This window comes from Eptesicus fuscus, chromosome 9, assembly GCF_027574615.1.
Source record: "Eptesicus fuscus isolate TK198812 chromosome 9, DD_ASM_mEF_20220401, whole genome shotgun sequence".
Classification (NCBI taxonomy): Eukaryota; Metazoa; Chordata; class Mammalia; order Chiroptera; family Vespertilionidae; genus Eptesicus; species Eptesicus fuscus.
Genome location: NC_072481.1, coordinates 69,826,672 through 69,847,749, shown reverse-complemented (window position 1 = coordinate 69,847,749; position 21,078 = coordinate 69,826,672). Strand labels below are relative to the sequence as shown.

Sequence of the window (21,078 nt, the reverse complement as noted above, 5' to 3'; positions counted from 1 at the left end):
CAGAAACAACTTTTTTTTCAGACACAGTTTTGGCAACACTGCCAAATTTTGTGTCTTTGGACTTCTCTTACACAAGGGAAGACTTATCTTCTTTCCAGGAACACACTTTTTTTTTTTTTTTTTCCAGTTATAGTGCTGTTTATTTATACAGAAGTTTTCTTTGTTGCCATCACAATCTAGTCATGCTGACCTGTGATTATATCTAGGGCATATTGATTGTGTTTAGGAGAAAAAATTAGGACATTTTATTTAAAACATTTGTTTTTTAAATATATTTTTATTGATTTCAGAGAGGAAGGGAAAGGGAGAGAGAGATAGAAACATCAATAATGAGAATCATTGATTGGCTGCCTCCTGCATGCCCCCCACTGGGGATCGAATCCAGGACCCTTCAGTCTACAGGCCGAGGCTCTATCCACTGAGCCAAACCAGCTAGGACTAAAACATTTGTTTTTGATGTGTTTACAGTTCCTTTGTAGCCCAAAATAAAGTAAATGTAATGTTTTCTTTAACTCCTTGAGGATAACCTTTGAAAGTACCTTACTTTTAGCTAATAATAATAAAATTAATAATAGCTAATATTTATTATTTACTATGTGCCCGATGCTGTCTTAAGTGCTTTACATCTGTTAACTCATTTAGCCTCTCCAGAATCCCATAATGTACTACTATTAAATTCATCTAATCTAAGAATAGAGGAATATGCAAATTTGTCCATTACAACGTCACATCACAACTGGATCAGAGGCTGCGTCCCCACCCTCTGCTCAGGCAGCTGCAAGGCCTGGGGTAGGATAGGATACAATAGAAGGGGATAAGAAAGGAGAGGGAGAGGACGGCGCAGACCTGCATGCAGACAGGCCGAGAAGAGAAACGGAAGAACAGAAAGGGAACAAGAAAAAGACGCAGGAATGGAAAGGGAAGGAAACTGCACGCAGAAGGTGGCGACTGTAGGGGTGGGGAGAGCAGAGCAGGTGCACCCTGTGAGGGGCGAGGTGCAGGTGGCGGGGAGCCCCACTCAGACGTGGGAGGAGGCACCCATGGGTCCGGGACGGAGTGGAGGATGGTCCGAGGCCTTCGCCGCAGCAGCGCCTGGGCTGCGTGGGCCTCGGCCACCCTCGCTGGGCCGGGCGTCCCGGGCAGGGGATGGGAGCAGGACAGCGGCGGGGAGGCCAGGGAAGGGGGTGGCGGTGAACACCTGGTCAGGGCTGAGCCCTGGGATGGGGGTTAACACCCCCCCCCCCCCCCGAATGGAAGCTTTAAGAAGGGAAGGACTTTATAAAGGAGTCAGTAGAGAGCAGAGTTAAAGAAGGAAAGAGGCTGTGTGAGTGAACTGTAGGAGCTATAATGAAAATCAAGTATAGTTGTGTACTGGGGACAGATTTTAGAAGTAGGAGTCAGAAAAGAAAAAAGATAAATGATTGTGAATAATTAGGCAGGTAGATAGATATTAAAACAGTGGAAGTAAGTAGAGAAGAATGTGGATGAGAGAGAAAGAGGGGGGCAAGAAAAGTTTTAAAGGGGAGCCAGTAGAGCTTAAAAGGAGAATGGGAAGAAGGAGGAAATGGGGGAGGGAGCAAAGCAGGTCCGAGGGAGAAAGTGAAGAAAAAAATTAAGGTGGGAAGGAAGGAAAAGGGGAGGGAGGGGAGAGGTAAATATAAAGGAAAGAAGGAATGTGGGAAGGGAGGGAGGGGAGGAGAAAGATGGGAAGAAGGATGATGGAACAGAAGTAGGAAATAAGGAGGAAAGAAGTTTATAAATGATAGTCAGTAGGAAAAAGTGTTACATAAAGGAGAGAGAAAAAATGTGTGACAGGGAGAAGCCAGTAAGGAAGTCAAATACAATTGTGTGTGAAGGGGATAAGATTAAAAAAAAAAAAAATTAGTAGGGGCAACCAGGCTGGCAGGGGAGTGGTTAGGAGCCAGAGATCCCGGATTGCGAGAGGGATCCCAGATTGGAGAGGATGCAGGTTGGGCTGAGGGATGCCCCCCCCCCCCCCCCGCCTCCTCCCCTCCTGTGCAGAATTTCGTGCACCAGGCCTCTAGTTTTGTAGATAAGGAAACAGTCACTGAAAGGTAAGTGACTTACACCCAAATCCAGGACTTAGACCAATGTAGCCTGGTTTCAGAACTCCTAACCACTCTGCTCTGCCTCCAGTTATCACCATGTCACACTTGCAAAGAAGTTTTAGAGGGGATTCATTGATTGTGGGGGTGAGAGAGAGTGAGGCATCAAAGATGGCTGGGTTTCTAGCCTCTGATAGGATAATATATCCCAAATAGAAAAAGGCAACCTAAGAGGGGAAAGTTTCCTGAAGGAAAACAAGTGAGATTACTTTAGAAATGTTGAGTTTAAGATGCAGCAGGCAATTGAAAAATAGTTTCAAGCTCAGGAGAAAAATAGATTAAGATGTAGATTTGTGCATGACTATTAGAGACTAGAAGCCCAGTGCACAAAATTTGTGCACTCTGTGAGGGGTCCCTCAGCCCAGCCTGCACCCTCTTGCAGTCTGGGAGCCCTCAGGGAATGTACGATAGACAGCTTAGCATTGCCGCGGAGGTTGGAGAGGCTACCGCCACCACCGCTGCACTTGCCAACCGTGAACCCAGCTTCTGGCTGAGTGGAGCTCCACACTGACCACCAGGGGGCAGCTCCTGTGTTGAGCATCTGCTCCCTGGTGGTCAGTGCACACCATAGCAACTGGTCGTTCTGCTGTTCGGTCGATTTGCATGTTAGCCTTTTATTATATAGGATTAGGTGACTCTGATAGATTTAAACATAACGAGGTTTATTTAATCTTAATAGCTTTAGAATCACCTTTGTAATGTGTAGTCTGCTAAATTCAAAGGTTCAGATATTGATAAGACAGTGTTTAAAACTGACTACAGTTTGCCCTGGCCTGTGTGGCTTGGTTGGTTGGACATTGTCCCTTGCATCAAAAAGGGTTGCTGATTCCATTCCCGGTCAGGGCACGGGCACAGGCACAGGTTGCGGGCTCTGTCCCCAACTGGGGGTATGCAGGAGGCAGTAGATCAGTGTTTCCTTCTCTCTCTCCCTCTCCCTTCCTCTTCCTGTTAAAAAAGGTAAAAATAAACCCGGCCAGTGTGCTCAATGGTTGAGCATCAACCTATGAACCAGGAGGTCACGGTTTGATTCCCCATCAGGGCACATGCCCAGATTGCAGGCTCAATCTCCAGTAGGGGGCATGCAGGAGGCAACTGATCAATGATTCTCATCATTGGTATTTCTCTCTCTCCCTCTCCCTTCCTCTATGAAATCAATTAAAAAATATATTAAATAAATAAATAAAACTGACTACAACTGACTTATTGCCAGGTGACGGAGTTAAGGTTGATTAAGATTTACTATTAATCTGCTTTATGTGAAAAGTTTTTCTGAGAAAGCCATATGAATAGTTTGTCCTAAGACATTCTAGTGCCAGGGTTTCTCAATATTGGCACTATTGATGCTTTATAGCAATCCTTACCCCCATTAAATGACAATAAAAAATGTCTCCAGACTGCCACATATTTCTTGATAGATAGGGAACAAAATTGCTGCCATTGAAAACCACGAGTATAGTGGGAAAAACATGGGCTTTGGACCTGGACAGACTTATATGCAAATCCTGGTTCTACCACATGTTAGTTGTTGGACATGAGGCATGTCAGTAATCTCTAAACTTTAGCATTCTCTCCTGTCAATTAGGGATAATAATCTTACCCTATAAGTTTGTTAATATTAAACTAAACAAGTTTTAGGTCATGGATTGTCATTATTTTCCCTTCCTCATAACTATACTATTTACATAATGACGATACCTTGCAGCTGAGATTATATTTGTAAAATATTTTATCAAAATTATTTTTTTTAGCTCAGATACACAAATCTCATTCAAATCTTAAATTTATCTTATAGTTAATTATGCTCCGAGACTCACTCATAGGGTAGAAAGGGAAAGAACTACTTAGTTGGCAAAGTAGTCTCATAACAACTAGTTAAGTTTTCAAAAAGTAAGATAGGCACTCATTTGTGGAATATAATAAACTGATGAACAAAAATAGATACAGAGACAAAAAAGCATCAAACAGATGTCAAACTTCAGTGGGAAGGCAGGGGAGGGGTGAGGAGTGAGGGTAAGAGATCAACCAAAGGACTTGTATGCATACATATAAGCATAACCAATGGACACAGACACTAGGGGGGTGAGGGCATGTGCCAGAGGGTGGGGATGGTGCGGGGGGAGGTCATTGGGGAAAAAGGAGACATTTGTAATACTATATGTAATACTTTAAACAGTAAAATAAAAAAAGTGATGGCCTAACCGGTTTGGCTCAGTGGATAGAGCATCGGCCTTCGGACTCAAGGGTCCCAGGTTCGATTCCGGTCAAGGGCATGTACCTTGGTTGCCGGCACATACCCAGTAGGGAGTGTGCAGGAGGCAGCTGATCGAGGTTTCTCTCTCATTGATGTTTCTAACTTTCTATCCCTCTCCCTTACTCTCTGTAAAAATTCAATAAAATATATATATTTTTTAAAAAGTGAGATAGGCTTATTTAATAAGTAATGGTGGAGCAAATATTTAGTAATTTTTAAAAAATTAACTGCATAACAAATGCCTGATTAGTAAGGACCTAAATATTAAAATCCAAGCTTTACACACACACAAAAAAAACAACAGAATATCAAATCTTTGATGGGAGGATACTTTGTTACACTTGAAAAGTAACAGACATCTTTCAACCTGTATTTATGGAATACATATTTTGTAATAGGCCCTACTCTAGATACTGGGAATAGAAGTAGCAGAACAAAACTCAGTGCCCCTGTGGATCTTAAATGCTAAGGAAGACAAGATATGTACATGATAAATAAATTATATAGTATGTTAGAAAGTGATAAACACCATAGAGAAAAATAAAGCATGGTTAGGGGATTGCATAGAGATTTGAAGGAAGCAGGGGAATAAGCTATGGGACTATCTGGGAGAAGAGTGCCAGGTAGAAGAACTGACTAGTAGGAAAAGAATATTCAGAGTGATCAACTGGGCTGTCTATCCCATTAAGTAAAAAGCATGATTACTATTAGTTTTTAAAATATTTAAGTCTTCATTTTATACCATAGTTCCAACATAATCCTCATTAAATAAAAAGAAAGGTGAAATAATCTGGGGTTTTTTTAAACTTAAATGAATGTTTATAGATCTAAAGAGGGAATTTCATTTTAGACCTAAAAGAAGAAAAGGGACCAACAACAAAAATCAATGTATTTTGCTATTTAAAAATAAGGACCAAAACACCAAATAGTTATTTGTCATAAATGCATCTAAATGAATGTTAACATCTAGGAAACTCATGCAGATTGATAAAAGTTGTTTGTTTGTTTTTTGTGTGTTTTTTTTTAATTGATTTTAGAGAGGGAGGAAATGAGAGAGAGAGAGAAAACATTGATGTGAGAGAGATACATTGATTGGCTGCCTCCTGTGCCCCGACGAAGGATTGAACATGCAACCTAAGTATGTGCCCAGACTGGGAATCGAACCCATGAGCTTCCCGTGCACTGGATGATGCTCCAACCAACTGAGCCACACTGGCCAGGGTGATAAGACAGGTTTGTTTTATTTTTTAACTAAAAATGAGCTAAGATGGAAACATGGTGTTTCCTCTCGTGAACTGTGTGTTCATGTACACTAACATCTTGCCACTTGTTCTCTGGGACATGTTAAGTCTTTTACCTTTACACATTGCCTTTGCAGAGCCTTTAATGTATTTCCCACCTATTTAGACTTCTCTGTTTCTCTAACAAGCCTTAGCTTAGCCATTGCCTCTTCTGGGAAACCTCTCTTGCCTTCCCCAGATGGAAGTGACTATTCTCCTGCTATACCTTATACTCTACGGATATTACCTTATAAGGTTAGGGTGACAGAGGGGGTATTGTACCTATTTGTCCTCTTTCTAGATATTTCTTTTCTTTTTTTACAAATGAACTAGAATGTAAACTCTGAGGAGATATCTTAACTGCTGTGTTCCTTGCTTTATTTCTAGCACGTAGAATATTCTAGGGACCTGACATAGTACATGTTTGATAAATATTGATGAGTTGAAGTATTATGCCGGCCAGAGAAATGGAATATATTGTTGATAGTTTTGAAAATCAGTGATTTTTTAATGAATTTGAACCACTAATTATGAAGGTAAACTTTTACTTGTGAGGTAAGCATTCTGAAATATCTTTGAAAATAGAAGCACTATGTATATAGGAGAGAAAATTAATGAAATGGCACCCTCTCCTTTTACATAAGTTACATGATTATAATGTATTTAGAGATTGCCCAGGGAACTTTAAGAGGTTCGTGATCATTGGCTAGATTTCTTTATGGTAAGGGAGTAAAATTCTCCATGAAAATTAAGTACTTGCTCATATTAAGCTAATGAATTCTCTTGTTGGAAATAGAGGACTTACTTAAATCTTGGGAAAAACCAACTTACCTGATTAAAAGTTCGTCTGCCTTTTCTCAGTGAAAGTTTTAAAATATTGATTATCTGTTAACAGCCAACCCTAGGAATTCAGTGGTGAAACGTAGGATTTGCTTGCTTCATCTTTTCTACTTAGAAAAAATTCTAAATTCCTCCAATTTAAGAAAGCTTTATAAAAAAATACATTTTTATTGATTTCAGAGAGGAAGGGAGAGGGAGAGGGAGACAGAAACATTAATGATGAGAGAGGCAACCTGGGCATGTGCCCTTGATCTGAATTGAACCTGGGACCCTCAGTCTGTGGGCTAACACTTTATCCACTTAGCCAAAGAAAGCTCACCGTGAGCATCCTGTAGATGGCAGTATTTGCTTTACTCTGAAAATGATATTACAGGTCATCATCAAGAATATGGGCTGGAATCTTGTTGGTCCTGTTGTTCGATGCCTTTTATGGAATAATAAGGAAGATGATAAAATAAAATATTTTCTGCTGCTTGATTTATTGGTAAAGGTAAGTTAACAAAACTGGATTTTCTGTCACAATACGCATCAGTATTTTATAATTTTATTTACTGTTTAATACTTGTTTTGTTTTTGGTGAGAAAGCTTTTAGTTGATTAAAATACAGGAGGGAACTCTGAAGAAAGGTGCAACCTCATTGATTGGATGGACATGTCCATTTCAGTTTCCACAAATTTTCTGGATATAAGAAGTATCTAACCTTCAATTTAGAATCTCTCAAGAAGAGACCTAGGAAGCTCTATTTTTAATAAGTAATTTATTGTATAGATGTAGAACTCAAAGCTTAGAGAGGTAGTTCCAGGCCACATTGATCTTTTGGCAACATTGGAACTAGATTCAAATTTCAGTCTTTGCTCTGTGATATGTTCCCTAAAAGAATATGAAAAACCCAATCACAGTGAAAATAGGAATAGGGAGTAGATTAGTTATGACTGACAACTTTAGAAAGCAGCTCTAAAAAGTTTAGAATTATAAGTAACAAATGCTGAACAAGAAAGAAAAATTCTGAGAAAAATGACGTTATAAGAATCTACTTAGAGATCAGTGCAAATAAATAAAAATATATACCTGGAAAGAGGGAACTCCATTTACATATTAACTTATTAATAAAAAGGCTCTTTAAAACACAAAGCAAGTGAGGTCATAAGATACAGCTATGCTCAGAAAGGACAAAAGAAACTGCATTTATTTATTTAAATACCATGACAATGTGAGATAAAAAAAGATCCACCTGCTGGGAGCTCTGGAGGCACCTTCAGAGTAGACAGGCAAAGCTCAAAGGAAACAGCTCTGGTGATCAGACTCCCTTCACATTCCTTTTCCTTTGACAAGGAATTTAAGTCTCCAAAATGTAGTTGTCTATTATAGACCCTTTAACTTTTGACTTCTTGTTTTATATTGATTTGACAATCACAGATTTGGTTTTCCGTTGTATTTTTTAAACAAATGTATGAGGTGTTTTACTGTTAACCAAAAAATAATCATATTTTCTCAGTATATGCCTTCTTTTAAAAATAGTAATCATGTGGCTTTAAATACAACTTGTATTAAACAGGTTCAATTGTGAATATTTTTATAGTTATGTAATCCAAAGGAATTATTGTTGGGTTTGCTTGAACTGATTGAAGAGCCCTCTGGAAAACAGATATCCCAAATTATTCTTCTTTTACTTCAGCCATTACAAACAGGTAATGAGTATTTTGATATCTAAGTGCTTTTTATTTTCTGTGTAAACGCCTTGATTTTATTCCAAAATGTCAACAGTATTGCCGGGGATCTTGATTCAGAAGATATAAGGGTTCAGGAATCTAGAGAAGCGCTGTGTGTAAATTAAATAAGAATCCAGTGACGAAACATAATTTGGGGGGGCCAGAAAAAGACTTAGCTAAAGGAACTAAGTTCCTTTTGTCTCAGGACCCCTTGCTTTTTATGAACACAAATTGTCCTAAGGCAAAGTAGATATACACTTCAAAGGCCAGGGTTTGGTATACAGAATCCATTGTCAGATTATCAGGTTTGGAAGAATTACCTCTGGCCAGGAGGAGGCAATAACATGTAGATTAAAATGCCTTTAGCTGTCTGGCAGCAAGCAATCAATTTATGCATCCTTTTCAGGTTTGGGGAAATGCCCTCAGCCATTTCCAGATGATTCAGCCCTGCTGACATGCTGGAATTGGCTTCTGGCATCTCACCCTTTTTGATTTTTATAAATTTAACAAGAATGTATGTTTTAAGATTTTTAAATTCAATGGAAAGGATAGAGTTCTATCATGTCCCTTTAAATTGTTGCCAGGCATTAAAGGAATCAATCTGTAGTCAGTTTCTTTCTGGGACAACAGTTCTTTGAGTCCCAATTTCAATGTTTAACAGTTCCTAAAGTGTACATGCCAGCAATGATATTCTAGTTCTGGAATGTGGACAAATAGTGGCAATGCAGGTCTGACCTTTCCTGGTTTGGTCCTGGGCAACCTGTAGTGATGCACAGCTGCTGACTGCTAGTATGGCAAGGTGTTTTCACCATCTCACATCTCTGGACTGTTCCTCCTCTTGTCTTGGGGGCCACTGCTATTCTGTGGTTGGGGCAATCTGGTCAGTTCCTCTCTGGGATTCATTTTGCAGGAATCCACACAGGCTTGAAGGAGTTTTCTGGAAATATACAAACATATTCTCGACCAAAGTTTAATAAAGGAATCTTTTCTATAAATTAGACTTGGGATCCTTTTTATTTTTGCCCAAACGATTTTCCTTTGGCTTATTTTGACACCATATGTGTCTTCATGAGTATCTTGCTATCAGCATTACAAGTGAAAATTAATTTTCAAAGTAAAAAATTTAAAGCAATTGAGGCTTGATGTAATTTACTTACAGGATATTTTACCACTATCCCACCCTTTTTTGATTTAAATATTATTAGGAGGCTTTTGGAAATCTTACAATGCAGTCTTGATAATTTTTTTAATTTTCTGTAAAGAAATATGACTGCTCTGGATTCATAGCATGTTAAGCAGTCTTTACCATGAGATGAACCATCAATAAAAAATTAGTTAATGCTTCAGGAACAGTTTCCTGTACAGTACAACAAAGTTCTTTTGAATATTCACTTATTTCAATTAGCCAATTTAAATCAATCTGAAATAAGATTAACTTTTTAATGTTACTTGTCCTAGGTTATGGACAGTAAATGAAATTAATTAAATTTCTGCTATTGGTCTTTGAGTAACTTTACATAAACTTTGTTTGGGGAGGCAAAAATACAAACTACTTTTCTTTTTGAGGCCTACTATGTTGACTTTTAATTACAGTTTTCCAGACACTAGAAGGAAATCTTTTTTTATTCTCTTCCAGAATAATTTCTTCGGCTGCATTTAGAGTTTCTTTTAAGAGTTTTTGTCTTTATTTTTTACAGCAAGCAACAAATGTAACAAACATGGTTGCTTTTGGGATGTTTACTAATACTGCCACACCATGTAGTCACATTAAATGACTCCCCTTATATTTATGGTGATTACTATTTATTGTCAGATTAGTACTTTAACAACAATCTTTAATTTACCTGTAAATATTAGTGGAAGAGATTTCAAAATTTTCAAATTTTTCCTTTTTATTAAGCTTTGAATTATATTTTTAAAGAATACCCCCTTTGACTTATTTGCATATACAGAGGAATTATGGGAGGTCTCAGTAACTTTCTTAGAAGACTTTGCTAGGATCAAATTGCTTACAAAAATATTGGCTTCTCATATAACTTAATTTATATGAGACCTTGAATATATTTTAAAAAGCTAATTTATTAAGTAATTTAAGTAGGTATCTTTATTAAAATTCAAAGCAAGTAAATTTATTAAACTTATACATCTGATTCACAAAGCACAAACGCTGCCCCACCTCCAGCCTATTTAAAATGCAGGCAGCTAGAGCTTTTTGTCTTTTAAATTTCCATTGCTGAAAAAGTTGGCTGTATTTAAGAAATATATTGTTACTTTATTTTACCCTTCTTAGAGGCCAAAACCTTCATAACATTTAAAATATATGTATATAAGTAAAATATAGTTTTTTTATTTGATAAAGTTTTTCAGTGATCTCAAGTATATTAGATTGGCTAAATTCAAAATATTTCTTTTAAGAAGAGAGAACAAATTCTTTGAAAACATTTCAGGGCCCATGAAATGTTCCAAAAGGATCCCTTGGTTATAGCTTTGAAATTTAACTTGGAAAGATCATCAAATATATATATATATATATTAGAGGCCCGTTGCACGAAGATTCATGCAATAGGACTTCCTTCACCTGGCTGCCAGCACCGGTTTTCCTCTGGCATCCAGGACCCAGGCCTTCGCTCTGGCCACTGCCCTCCGCTTTCGCTGACTCCAGCTGGAGTCTGCAGGCTTCATTCCGGCTGGAGTCTTGGTTTTGCTCTGGCCTGAGCACTGATCCTGTAGCTCCCTTCACCCCCACACCCCTCCTCCTCATAGCAGGTGTCCTGCCCTTCCTGGCCGCTCCATACCTGGAGCGGCTGGGGGGGGGGTGGGCAGGGCCGCCACCATCTTTGTCATGCTAATTTGCATATTCCCTCCTGATTGGCTGGTGGGCGTCATGGAGGTACAGTCAGTTTACATATTTCTCTTTTATTAGTGTAGATATATATATAATTTAAAAATTATATACTTTTTATAATTATCTTAAAAATATCAATTCAATTTTAACTGTTTTTTGCATTAAAAATTTGGTTGAGATCACAGAATTAATCCTTTTTTAATTAGACCAATAAGCAACATATTTTGTTTTCCAAATTCAGAGAAAACACAAAAATTATTTTTTCAAAAATAAATATCTATACTTGTAGGCATTTAGTTACCACAACTATATAATTTCTCCTAATTTAATTTGAACCTTAAACTTTTAGAGCTGGCAAGTCAAGTATTTAGCATTTCTCAGATTAGTAATACCTTTATATTTTTAAGAATAAATTTCAAAAATACAAGACATGTTTAATAGATTTAAGACTACCCTCTAGATTTTTTATGAGGCAAATTCAGATTATTGAACAAGTTTTTATCATTTGATTCAGTAAACTTTAAAGTTTTAAGTTGCCAGCGGCTCTGGAAAACCACGTGTGAGGCTGGCAAAACAGATCAGCCCTACCTTGGTCTATTTTGATGTAAATTGGCCACATTCTTTTCTTAGAGATTGCTGCTGGCGGGAAACTTTGGCCTGCCTGCCTAATTTAAAAAGACCACATTTTTCCTTAAGAGGTTGCTGCCATGGGAAAAACTGGTTTTGGCTGGCAAGGGCCTAGCCGCTTGACTTTAAAATGACCATATTTTTTCTGTTCAGGGAAGTCAAGAAGCAAACTTGTAGCTATTCAAATGCAAAATTGCTATTTTTTTCCTGCTGGTTACTTGCCACTGGGCGGGAAATTTTAAAAGAGCCACGTTTTTTCTTTAGAGATTGCCTTGGGAAGCCAGCCTTCTTAATTAACAAAGGGCGTAGCCAGTCTTCACCTGGGCTACTTAGATTTTTATAATTAATATATTTTTTAATCTATAGTTCAACAATTTTTTGAGATTTAAATCTAATTATAATTATTTTAAGGCATTTTCTTTGGCAAATTTTTTAACAGAAACAATTTTACTGATTTTCTTGGCAGCTTTAATGTTAACCTTTGAATGCGGTCCATTATTGTTTAAACTTTTTTATTATGGAAATCTTTTGGTCATCTCCACCATCTTTTTGAGAAAGAGCATTTTGGGTTTGATTCTGTACCATCGCAGAGAGTTAAGTGTAGCTCAAAACCTATCTAAAGTCCAAAAATCAGACAGTTGCGCGCATTTGTTTTAAGCTAGCTTCTCTCTTTATGGGCACAGAAATCCCAGACGCATTTCTAAATTTTGTAAAACTTTTTAAATTAGCATACTCGGGGAGTTGGGCGTCCATATTACAGGATCACCACGTGTCTCCCTTCCCCCATATCCTGCTTGCTTTGGGGGAAAATTCAACAACTAATCCTGCCACATTTCTTTTGCCAATTAAAGGGATGCTTAATAGATAAAGACAGATTTTAAATTTTTTCCTATTTCGCTTTCCAAAGTAATGACTAGCCCTTAGAGTTATTTTCACCAAATTTTGCTTTTCCAACGTGTTCTTCTATAGTTCTTAAACAATGCATAAGGGAATATTTTTGTGGCAGAGCTCATAGCTCCGCCCTCTCCAGCCACTTTTGAGATCAGAAGCTGAGGATCCAGCCGTTTTTTAGAAATTACAAATCTTCGATCCTCTATACAAATTAGGTATTTTATGATTTGAACAAGAAGCCACATTAAAGATGAATTTTGCCTTTTAACCAAATTCTTCCCCATTATAATCTGACTTAAACAAAATATATCACCCACACACTTATGGATCTGCGAGCTTCCGAAACTGACATGGGCTTTATGCACAGTTAATCTTTCCACCATTAATGGTGCTGTTTTATCTGCTCAGGCAAATTCTTCTCCAAATTTCCATCCAGTCTCGAGTGCCATTTAATGCCGGAGGTCTTGATCCAGCATATAGAAGGGTTCAGGAATCCGGAGAAGCGCTGTGTGTAAATTAAATAAGAGTCCAGAGACGAAACATAATTTTGGAAGGCATTTGGCGGGGAGGGGAAGAGGGGCCAGCAAGCAATCAATTTATGCATCCTTTTCAGGTTTTTGGGAAATGCCCTCAGCCATTTCCAGATGATTCAGCCCTGCTGACATGCTGGAATTGGCTTCCGGCACAGTATACCAAAGTAAAGTTTATGACTATTGAATACTCTGCTTAAACTAGTCATAGCAATGCCAAGTGGAATCCAACTGCTCATAGAAAGATAACAATACCTGACTCAGAGTGGGCACCCAGTAAATATTTTGTTGACAGGCATGCTGGTTTTCATGTACTGTGTTGTAACTTAAAGCTTTTTGTCTAACCTTCCTATCTGCAAATTATACCCTAGAATTTTCTCTGTAAACATATTTAAAATATTGCCTCTGTGGTGTCTGCAGTGCTCAGTGTAACAGCATTGTGATAGTATGTTGGTTAAGAACAATATCCAGTAGGGCATTGCTCACTCTCGGCATTGGGAGGTTAGGTTTGAGAACAGCAAGAGTACTATGAAGAATGAAACAACAGGTGTGGAAAGAAAGGCTTCATGGCTAAGTGCCGTCACAGTATTGGTAAGTAAGGGGTCTTGGCAAAGGCAGGCAGAATTTATCCCTGGAAAGAGACTGCTTTTTAATTTTATCACCTGCATATAATTTCAGAGTCTGATGGAAGGGCCCAGAATCAGAAATTAGAGTAAATTTGTTTTAAATGTGAATGCCCAGCAGCTTTATACCACTTGAAATATTCAGTATTCTGGAAATATTCAGTCTCACATTTTTACAGTGTCTTATAGTTTACAAGACACTTTCACTTATTTTATACTTACAACAGCCAAAATATATGATAAAACGTGTTTCTGTCTTAAGTATGTAACCTGTTGTAAACATACCTAAATAAGATTTCATGGCATCTGTTGTAAAGGGCCATAATTGTAACATGCTCCATTATTTTATGCATCACAAAGAAAGGGAATAAAAACACTGCCAATTAAGCTATCATGTCATTCTGATTCCAGACTTGTTCAAATATGAAAAAAAAGTGTTATAATTCTACATTAACTGGACTTGTCCCATGTTCAGTGTGCTTGATGAGGCTACCTCAAGTAACAACTTGGTCTCTGTTTTAGTGATACAGAAACTTCATAGCAACAAGTCATATTCAGTTGGATTAGCATTGTCTACCGTTTGGAGTCAGCTATCTCTTCTTCCTGTTCCGTACTCAAAAGAACAAATACAAGCAGATGACTATGGCCTTTGTCAGTGTTGCAAGGCCTTAATAGAGTTCACAAAGCCTTTTGTGAAAGAAGTCACTGATGACAAAGAAAACTCACTGGAAAATCAAAGGTTAAAGGATGAATTACTGAAATTGTAAGTATATTTTTAAGAACATTTCACAATGGACTTCAGTTATCTTATGTTTCTTTGTTTTATTTGTTTGCAATGGAAATATAAACCTATTTTCAGAATTCCTCTCCCTTTGAAAGCAGAGGAAGCACCAGACAATTTAACATCTAACTTGACTGTAAAAACAGGGTGGAGCATTCACTCTGGGGATATTATAGACTAATGATGCACTGTTCAATATGGCTTTCAAGCACTTGACATATGACTAATCCAAATTATAATGTGCGTAAATGTAAAATACACTTGGATTTCAAATACTTGTTATAAAAAAATACTAGAATACCTCAAATTTTATACTGATAGCATGTTGAAATGATAAAGTTCAGATATATTTGGTTAATGAGCTAAATTATTAAAATTAATTTCTCTTGTTTCTTACTACTTTTTTAATGTGACTGCTAAAATATTTTAAATTATATATGAGGCTTGCATTCTATTACTATTAGGCAGTGCTGAACTAGATTATTGAATTACCTGGACCAATAATTTTATTTTTAAAATTTAAGAGACTAAAACTACTGTTAGCTTTCTACTCTGTCAGGTTAGGACATTAAAATGTATTTACTATTTATGAAACCCATTATTTCATGAGAGAAAATGTATTTTAACTAAAGAAATAGGGAAGGCTTAATCACAGAATAGTTTGGATTTTTAAATAAATACAGCTTTATAAAACATTACTACATTGTCCCGGTTTTCCCTTGAGCTAACAAAAACTTCATCATGGACTAGCATTGGTCCTCAGACAAACATCAGTATCCATTGGTATGGTCCAAACAGAACTGAATCCTATCACATTGAGTCTGGTTTTCTCATGCTCTTTCCATTACTAGAAAGAAGGATCTTACATCACCAGTTTGACAAGTCATTGAGTTGTTGGTGCTTATGTTATTTTTCATGTTAAATTAACTTAGATATGTTTATCGAAGTAGGTATTTTATACTTAGGAAGTGCTATATTCATAGTTACCCATTTCTTATACCTTAGTTGTTTCAAAAGCTTGAAATGCCCTTTGCTGACAGCACAATTCCTTGAGCAGTCTGAAGAAGCTGAAAATGATCCTTTAAGGTCCTTTGCATCTGAAATAATAGTAAGTACAGCTAACTTAATCTGTTATAAAATATTCTGTAATCTAGAATGTCTTCCTGCTATATACTCATGTACTTTACCTGAGCATGTAAGTTAATATATTTATTAGTAATATGTATTTTTTTTTGTAGAACATAGGAAAACAAAAAGAAAATAAACAACAATAATGTCATTACCCAAATGTAAATAATACTAGAGTCCTGGTGCACGAATTCGTGCATGGGTGGGGTCAGGCCGGCCAACCCTGATGGGGATCAATCAGGCCAGCAAGCGGGGGAGCAGGGGGGAGGGGAATGCAAAAGATTGGCCATCTGGTCTCGCCCCAGTTCGGGGTGCAGGGGGCCTATTGGAGGCAGGCCAGATGGGGGAGGGGCCATGGGAGGTCAGCTGGGGGAAGGGGCTGCAGGAGGTTGGCCACCGGACCCGCCCCTTATCAGGGCCCAGTCAGGGGCTGGGCCAGCTGGGGGGAGGGACCTCCAACAGTTGGCCGGCCAGCCCTGCCCCCAATCCGGCTAGGGGGAGGGGCCACCCCCCTGATTGGGCTGGTTGGCCTGCTGCAGTGTACGTCATAGCGACCATTCGTTCCAGTTGTTCCAGCGTACCGGGCACTTGGCTTTTATATATATAGGTTAATACCTTCCAGACTTCTTTTTGGTTTTTATAGTCATAAGCAAATAAGCACTTACATAATATATAGTGTTTTTAAAAATTCTATCATATTATACGTACTCTTTTGTAATTACTTTGTTTCTTTTAGCATATTATGATTATTTTCTCATTGGTTTAATATATTCCATGGTATGGATTTAGCATAACGTATTTAACCTGGGCCATGTAGTACCACATGTAGATTTTTGAAATTTTTTTTGGTTATTATAAAACTAGAGGCCCAGTGCATGATTGAATCATTCACGTGTAGGGTCCCCTACATGCTTTCGCTTTCAATCACGGGGGAGCTGGGTGCCTGTCCGCTGGTGCACCAGGCCTTTCAGAAGCCTCCGCCGTGCCGGAGGCTTCTGAAAGGCCTGGTGCCTAAGCGGACAGGCACCCAGCTCCCCTGCTTTTGATGGTCCGAGGTGGGACGTGAGCTCGCTGCCCCAGAGGCCCCTTCTGTGCTGCAGCACAGCCATGGCGCAGACGCTGAGCTTGAGCCGCCACTGGCGACGCGAGCTCAGCGTCCTGCCAGCCCAATCGGCCACCCCGAGTCCCGCCCCCCCCCGCGCCTCCTGGCCAATCGCGGGCATAGTGGAGGTATGGTCAATTTGCATATTTGTCTATTATTAGGTAGGATACTCCAGCCCAGCAGGCGTGGGTCAGTGGTTGGGCGTCAACCTATGAACCCGGAGGTCACAATTTGATTCCCATTCAGGTCACATGCCCAGGTTATGGGCTCAGTCCCCAGTAGGGGGCATGCAGGAGGCAGCTGATCGATGATTCTCTCTCATCATTGATGTTTTTATCTTTCCCTTTCCTCTCTGAAATCAATAAAAATATATTAAGATAAAATAAAATACTCCAACTTTCTTTTTTTAACTAAGTCTGTGGTAAGAATTTTTGCAACCAAATCTTTGCATATTTTTTGGGGGGACGTGGCTTTTTTGCATATCTCTTTAATTGTTAAAATAAATTCCTAGAAGTGGAACTTCTGTGCCAAAGAATATCCTCACTTTTAAGGCTCATGATAAATATTTTCAAAATAACTAGAGAAATGAGTAAATTTTATTTTAAAAGCAACTCATCTTTATGCATAAACAGTATTTTAAAATGTTCTGAGATTCTGTATTAGGGAACTGATCTGAAGTATAGAAAAATATGTACTTAAGATAGATAGTCATGAATTTCAAGTTAGAGTTTTAATTGTGGCTGTTAGTTTTCTTTACCTTGTTCATCTGCACAAATACAGGTGCAGTGTAGGAAGAAAGTTGGATTTAATTAGGTTGGGGTATTGAGAACTATTGAGTTCTACAAATCAAGGAGAGGCAAGAGCATTGAACATGTATGCAAAGGATTTAAGCTAAGTAGGGAAGCTAGGACAAACTACAAGTGAGAGACAGTGAAAAGATGATGGGATCACTAAATTGTAGGTCCTGGTGTAGTTCACAAGATGTTGGACTTAGGTTACTAAAAGGAGTGAGCTTAAAAATATCAGTGGTTAAATAACAGGATGCTTGAAATTAATATTTTGGAAAGGTTATTTACTAACAATAATGTCCGGATAAGACCATGGGAGTGAGTATTGCAAGGATAGGATGGAAACCAAGATCATTGAACTAGACACCAGTAAAGTACCTGAGGTTCCAGGGTATTAGAAGCTCTTTGGTTGTACATTTAAGCCACACAGAATTATAAAACTAATGTCAGAAAGCCAGTTAATGGAGTGACCACTGGGTCTGCTAGTGACTGCAGCAAAGAAGAGTAGAGGTGATATATTCACATGCAGTGCATTTCAGAGCCGAGAGAATTTTAGAGAGGAGAGAGGAGAATGATCTAGAAGCAGCAATGAGAACAGATATTTTTATTTTAGGCTCAGTGGTACAATGAATATGGATGATAAAAATAACCCTTTGAGAGGGTTGCAGAGAAAACAGGTGTTTTCAGAGAACTGGATTTCATTTAGAGCAGAGGAGGTGAGAGATCATTTATAGAAGAATGAATTTTGCTAATGATAGTGAGTTCCACAGGCCCTAATTAAAGGATATCTGAAATTTGAGGGGGCTTAAGAGAAAAAGTCAGAAGAGGAAATGCCAGAATTTTAGGGTAACTAGATTCTGAGGATGAGTGATGATTTGGTGACTGATATGATTTGGTGACTGATATAAATAGGGATGTATATTTCAGTGGGGTGAATGCTGGTGTCAAGATAGTAGTGAGGAGGTTATCAGTAATGAGGAGGAGCAGGGAGGGATTTTCCCAGGAGCACATAAGAGTATGGAGCCTCTTCATTGTTGCCCATGCTAGACTACAGTATAATCTCCTGGATACAGTATAAAAACCATCATATATATGTGCCCAATTTTGAGAGATGGCTGTGGAAGTTGGAAACAGTTAAAGGTTATTAAGCCTGAGAATGATGTAATTAAATTGTGTTTTGTATTCATCACTTTAGTGAAGAATGTACTTAATTGAGGTAAGATTGGAAGTTAGGTGTCTTTTTGGAGTTATGTAAGAACTAGAGGCCTGATATTCATGCAAGAATAGGCCTTCCTTCCCCTGGCTTCACTCCCAGCCGGCTGGGAGCCGGCAAGTCCCTGCTCCCAGCCCGCCTGGGAACCGGCAAGTCCTCGTTTCTGTCCGCAGCACCACTCCTGTAGCTCCCTCCGCTGCCGCCCCGCCCCCTCATAGCAGGTGTCCCGCCCATCCTGGCTGCTCCATGCCTGCATATGCAAATTAACCCACCATCTTTGTGGGGTTAATTTGCGTACTCACTCTGATTGGCTGTGGGTGTAGCGGAGATACAGCAATTTACATGTTTGTCTATTTATTAGGTAAGATAGGTAAGATGATGAGAGCCCGAGTATGGAAATAGTGGAGACAAACAAGAGCAGGCAGATTTGAGAACCTAAGAGTAGGTAAAATAAATAAAATTTGGTCAATGATTCAATTTAGAAGAATAGTAAAAAGGTTGAGTCATGGATAAGGTTTTTGCTTGGGAAACTGGGCAGATGAAGCTGTCAATATTTGAAATAGAAAATACAGAGCAAGGATCCAAGGGGATTTTGTGCTTTAAAAACATTTTTTTAATTATAGAAATTGTAGAAAGTTCAGAAATTAGAGAAAACAGTATAATGTACCTTCACATACCCATCATCCAGCTTTTAACAATTATCGTCAAACATCTTGCCAATCTTGTTTTATCCTCGCTCTTTTTGTTTTGCTGTAGTAATTTATAGCAAGTCCTAGTTATATAATTTTATCCATGAGTCTTTAAGTATGCTTCTCTAATTGGTAAGGACTTTTTAAAAAACATAACCACAGTGTTGTTATGATACCTAACAAGATTAATAATAATTTCTTAATCTATATCTGATAGCCAGAGAGAGAGGTTTTTAAGGAGTAAATTTTTATTAAGAGTAGATTAGATTTTTTAAAAAAGAGCATATTACGTTAAATAAATACATTATTAAAAAAAATTTTAAAGAATAGATGAGATCACCTAAAGGGGTAGATCATTGGGAAAAGAGAAAAGGGTTCAGGACTGAACCCTGCAGAGTACCAACTAAGATGAGTCCACCAAAGTGACCAAGGAAGAAGAGTGGAAAAGGTGATAGAAATATTACAGAAACCAGGCTAGCAGAATTTCAGGAAGGAAGTACTTGATACTGTTAAGTGAGCAGAAGGAGCCTGTGAAGTAAGAGTTGAAAAGCATCCATTGGATATCTCTATATATAAAAGGCTAAGTGTCCATCCTTCCCTCCAACCGGGAGCTATGATGCGCACTGACCACCTGGGGGCAGACTCTCAAAGCAGGAGCTGCCATGACACACACTGGCCATTTAAAAATAAACGGCACCATGGACACGGCGCCTACAAACCAACACTCGGCTTCCCCCAAGTGGGACACAGACCCCACCACTACCCCAGAGTGACACCTCACCAAATCGTAGCCAACACTGCCAAGACCCCATGGTGTAAAATGCAGCCCCCAGCAGCCCAGCCCGGAAACAGTTGCTAGGGGCGCCAGGATGGATTTAGGTGCCCAAATGGATTAGAAGAAGTTAAGGTTACTAAATTTAGAAATCAAGAACCAGGAAGCTGGCCTATTAGAAGAGTTATCTGCATGAACATTCAACTTTTCCTGCAGGAATTGGATAGAGAAAAAGATTGTGAGCAGGTACCAAAGTTTTTGATAAATGTTGAGAAATGAACAGGAAGTCAGCATGTGACAGAGATAAGGACAGATAAAGGGCAGTATGGTATCTGCCTCAGAGGAAAAATATGCTTATCCTTGAGAGTACTGGAGAAACCAAAATAATACTAAGCCTTTACCCATTCCACCCTTCCCCATTGCTACCTTCATAGCTGTGTGATGTAAGGTGTGAGCAGCTCCTATCAGAAATCAGTCAGGTTCAATTAAATCAGTGAGATAGAGCAAGCATCCTGTGCAGAGGTTGAGGGGTATGGGAACATTTCCTAAGATCACAGTGGAAAGAAGGTGAAGTCAGGATAAGAGATGAAGTGAGGAGGTACCTTCTGTTCTATGCTCAGCTAAGTGTGACATGCTTGAGATTGATGGTCTCAGCCATCCCTCCTTTGGTACATTTTTAAAAAAATACACTTTTATTGATTTCAGAGAGGAAGGAAGAAGGAGAGAGCAATAGAAACATCAATGATGAGAGAGAATCATTGATTGGCTGCCTCCTGCACACCCCCTACTGGGGATTGAGCCTGCAACCTGGGCAAGTGCCCTTGACCAGGAATTGAACTGCGACACATCGGTTTGCAGGCCAACGCTCTATCCACTGAGCTAA

General features: G+C 38.7%; 1 protein-coding gene across 2 annotated transcripts in view; it reads left to right on the top strand.

Annotated features, from left to right (window-relative positions):
* The window catches only part of GLMN (glomulin, FKBP associated protein), a 51,537-nt gene that overhangs the window by 2,264 nt on the left and 28,195 nt on the right, over positions 1-21,078 (top strand). For both annotated transcript variants that reach the window (XM_054721357.1, XM_054721356.1), the window contains exons 4-7: positions 6,871-6,987; positions 8,077-8,185; positions 14,245-14,485; positions 15,509-15,611. In XM_054721357.1, the coding sequence (XP_054577332.1) occupies positions 6,871-6,987; positions 8,077-8,185; positions 14,245-14,485; positions 15,509-15,611 (570 nt within the window). The remainder of the gene's footprint in view (positions 1-6,870; positions 6,988-8,076; positions 8,186-14,244; positions 14,486-15,508; positions 15,612-21,078) is intronic.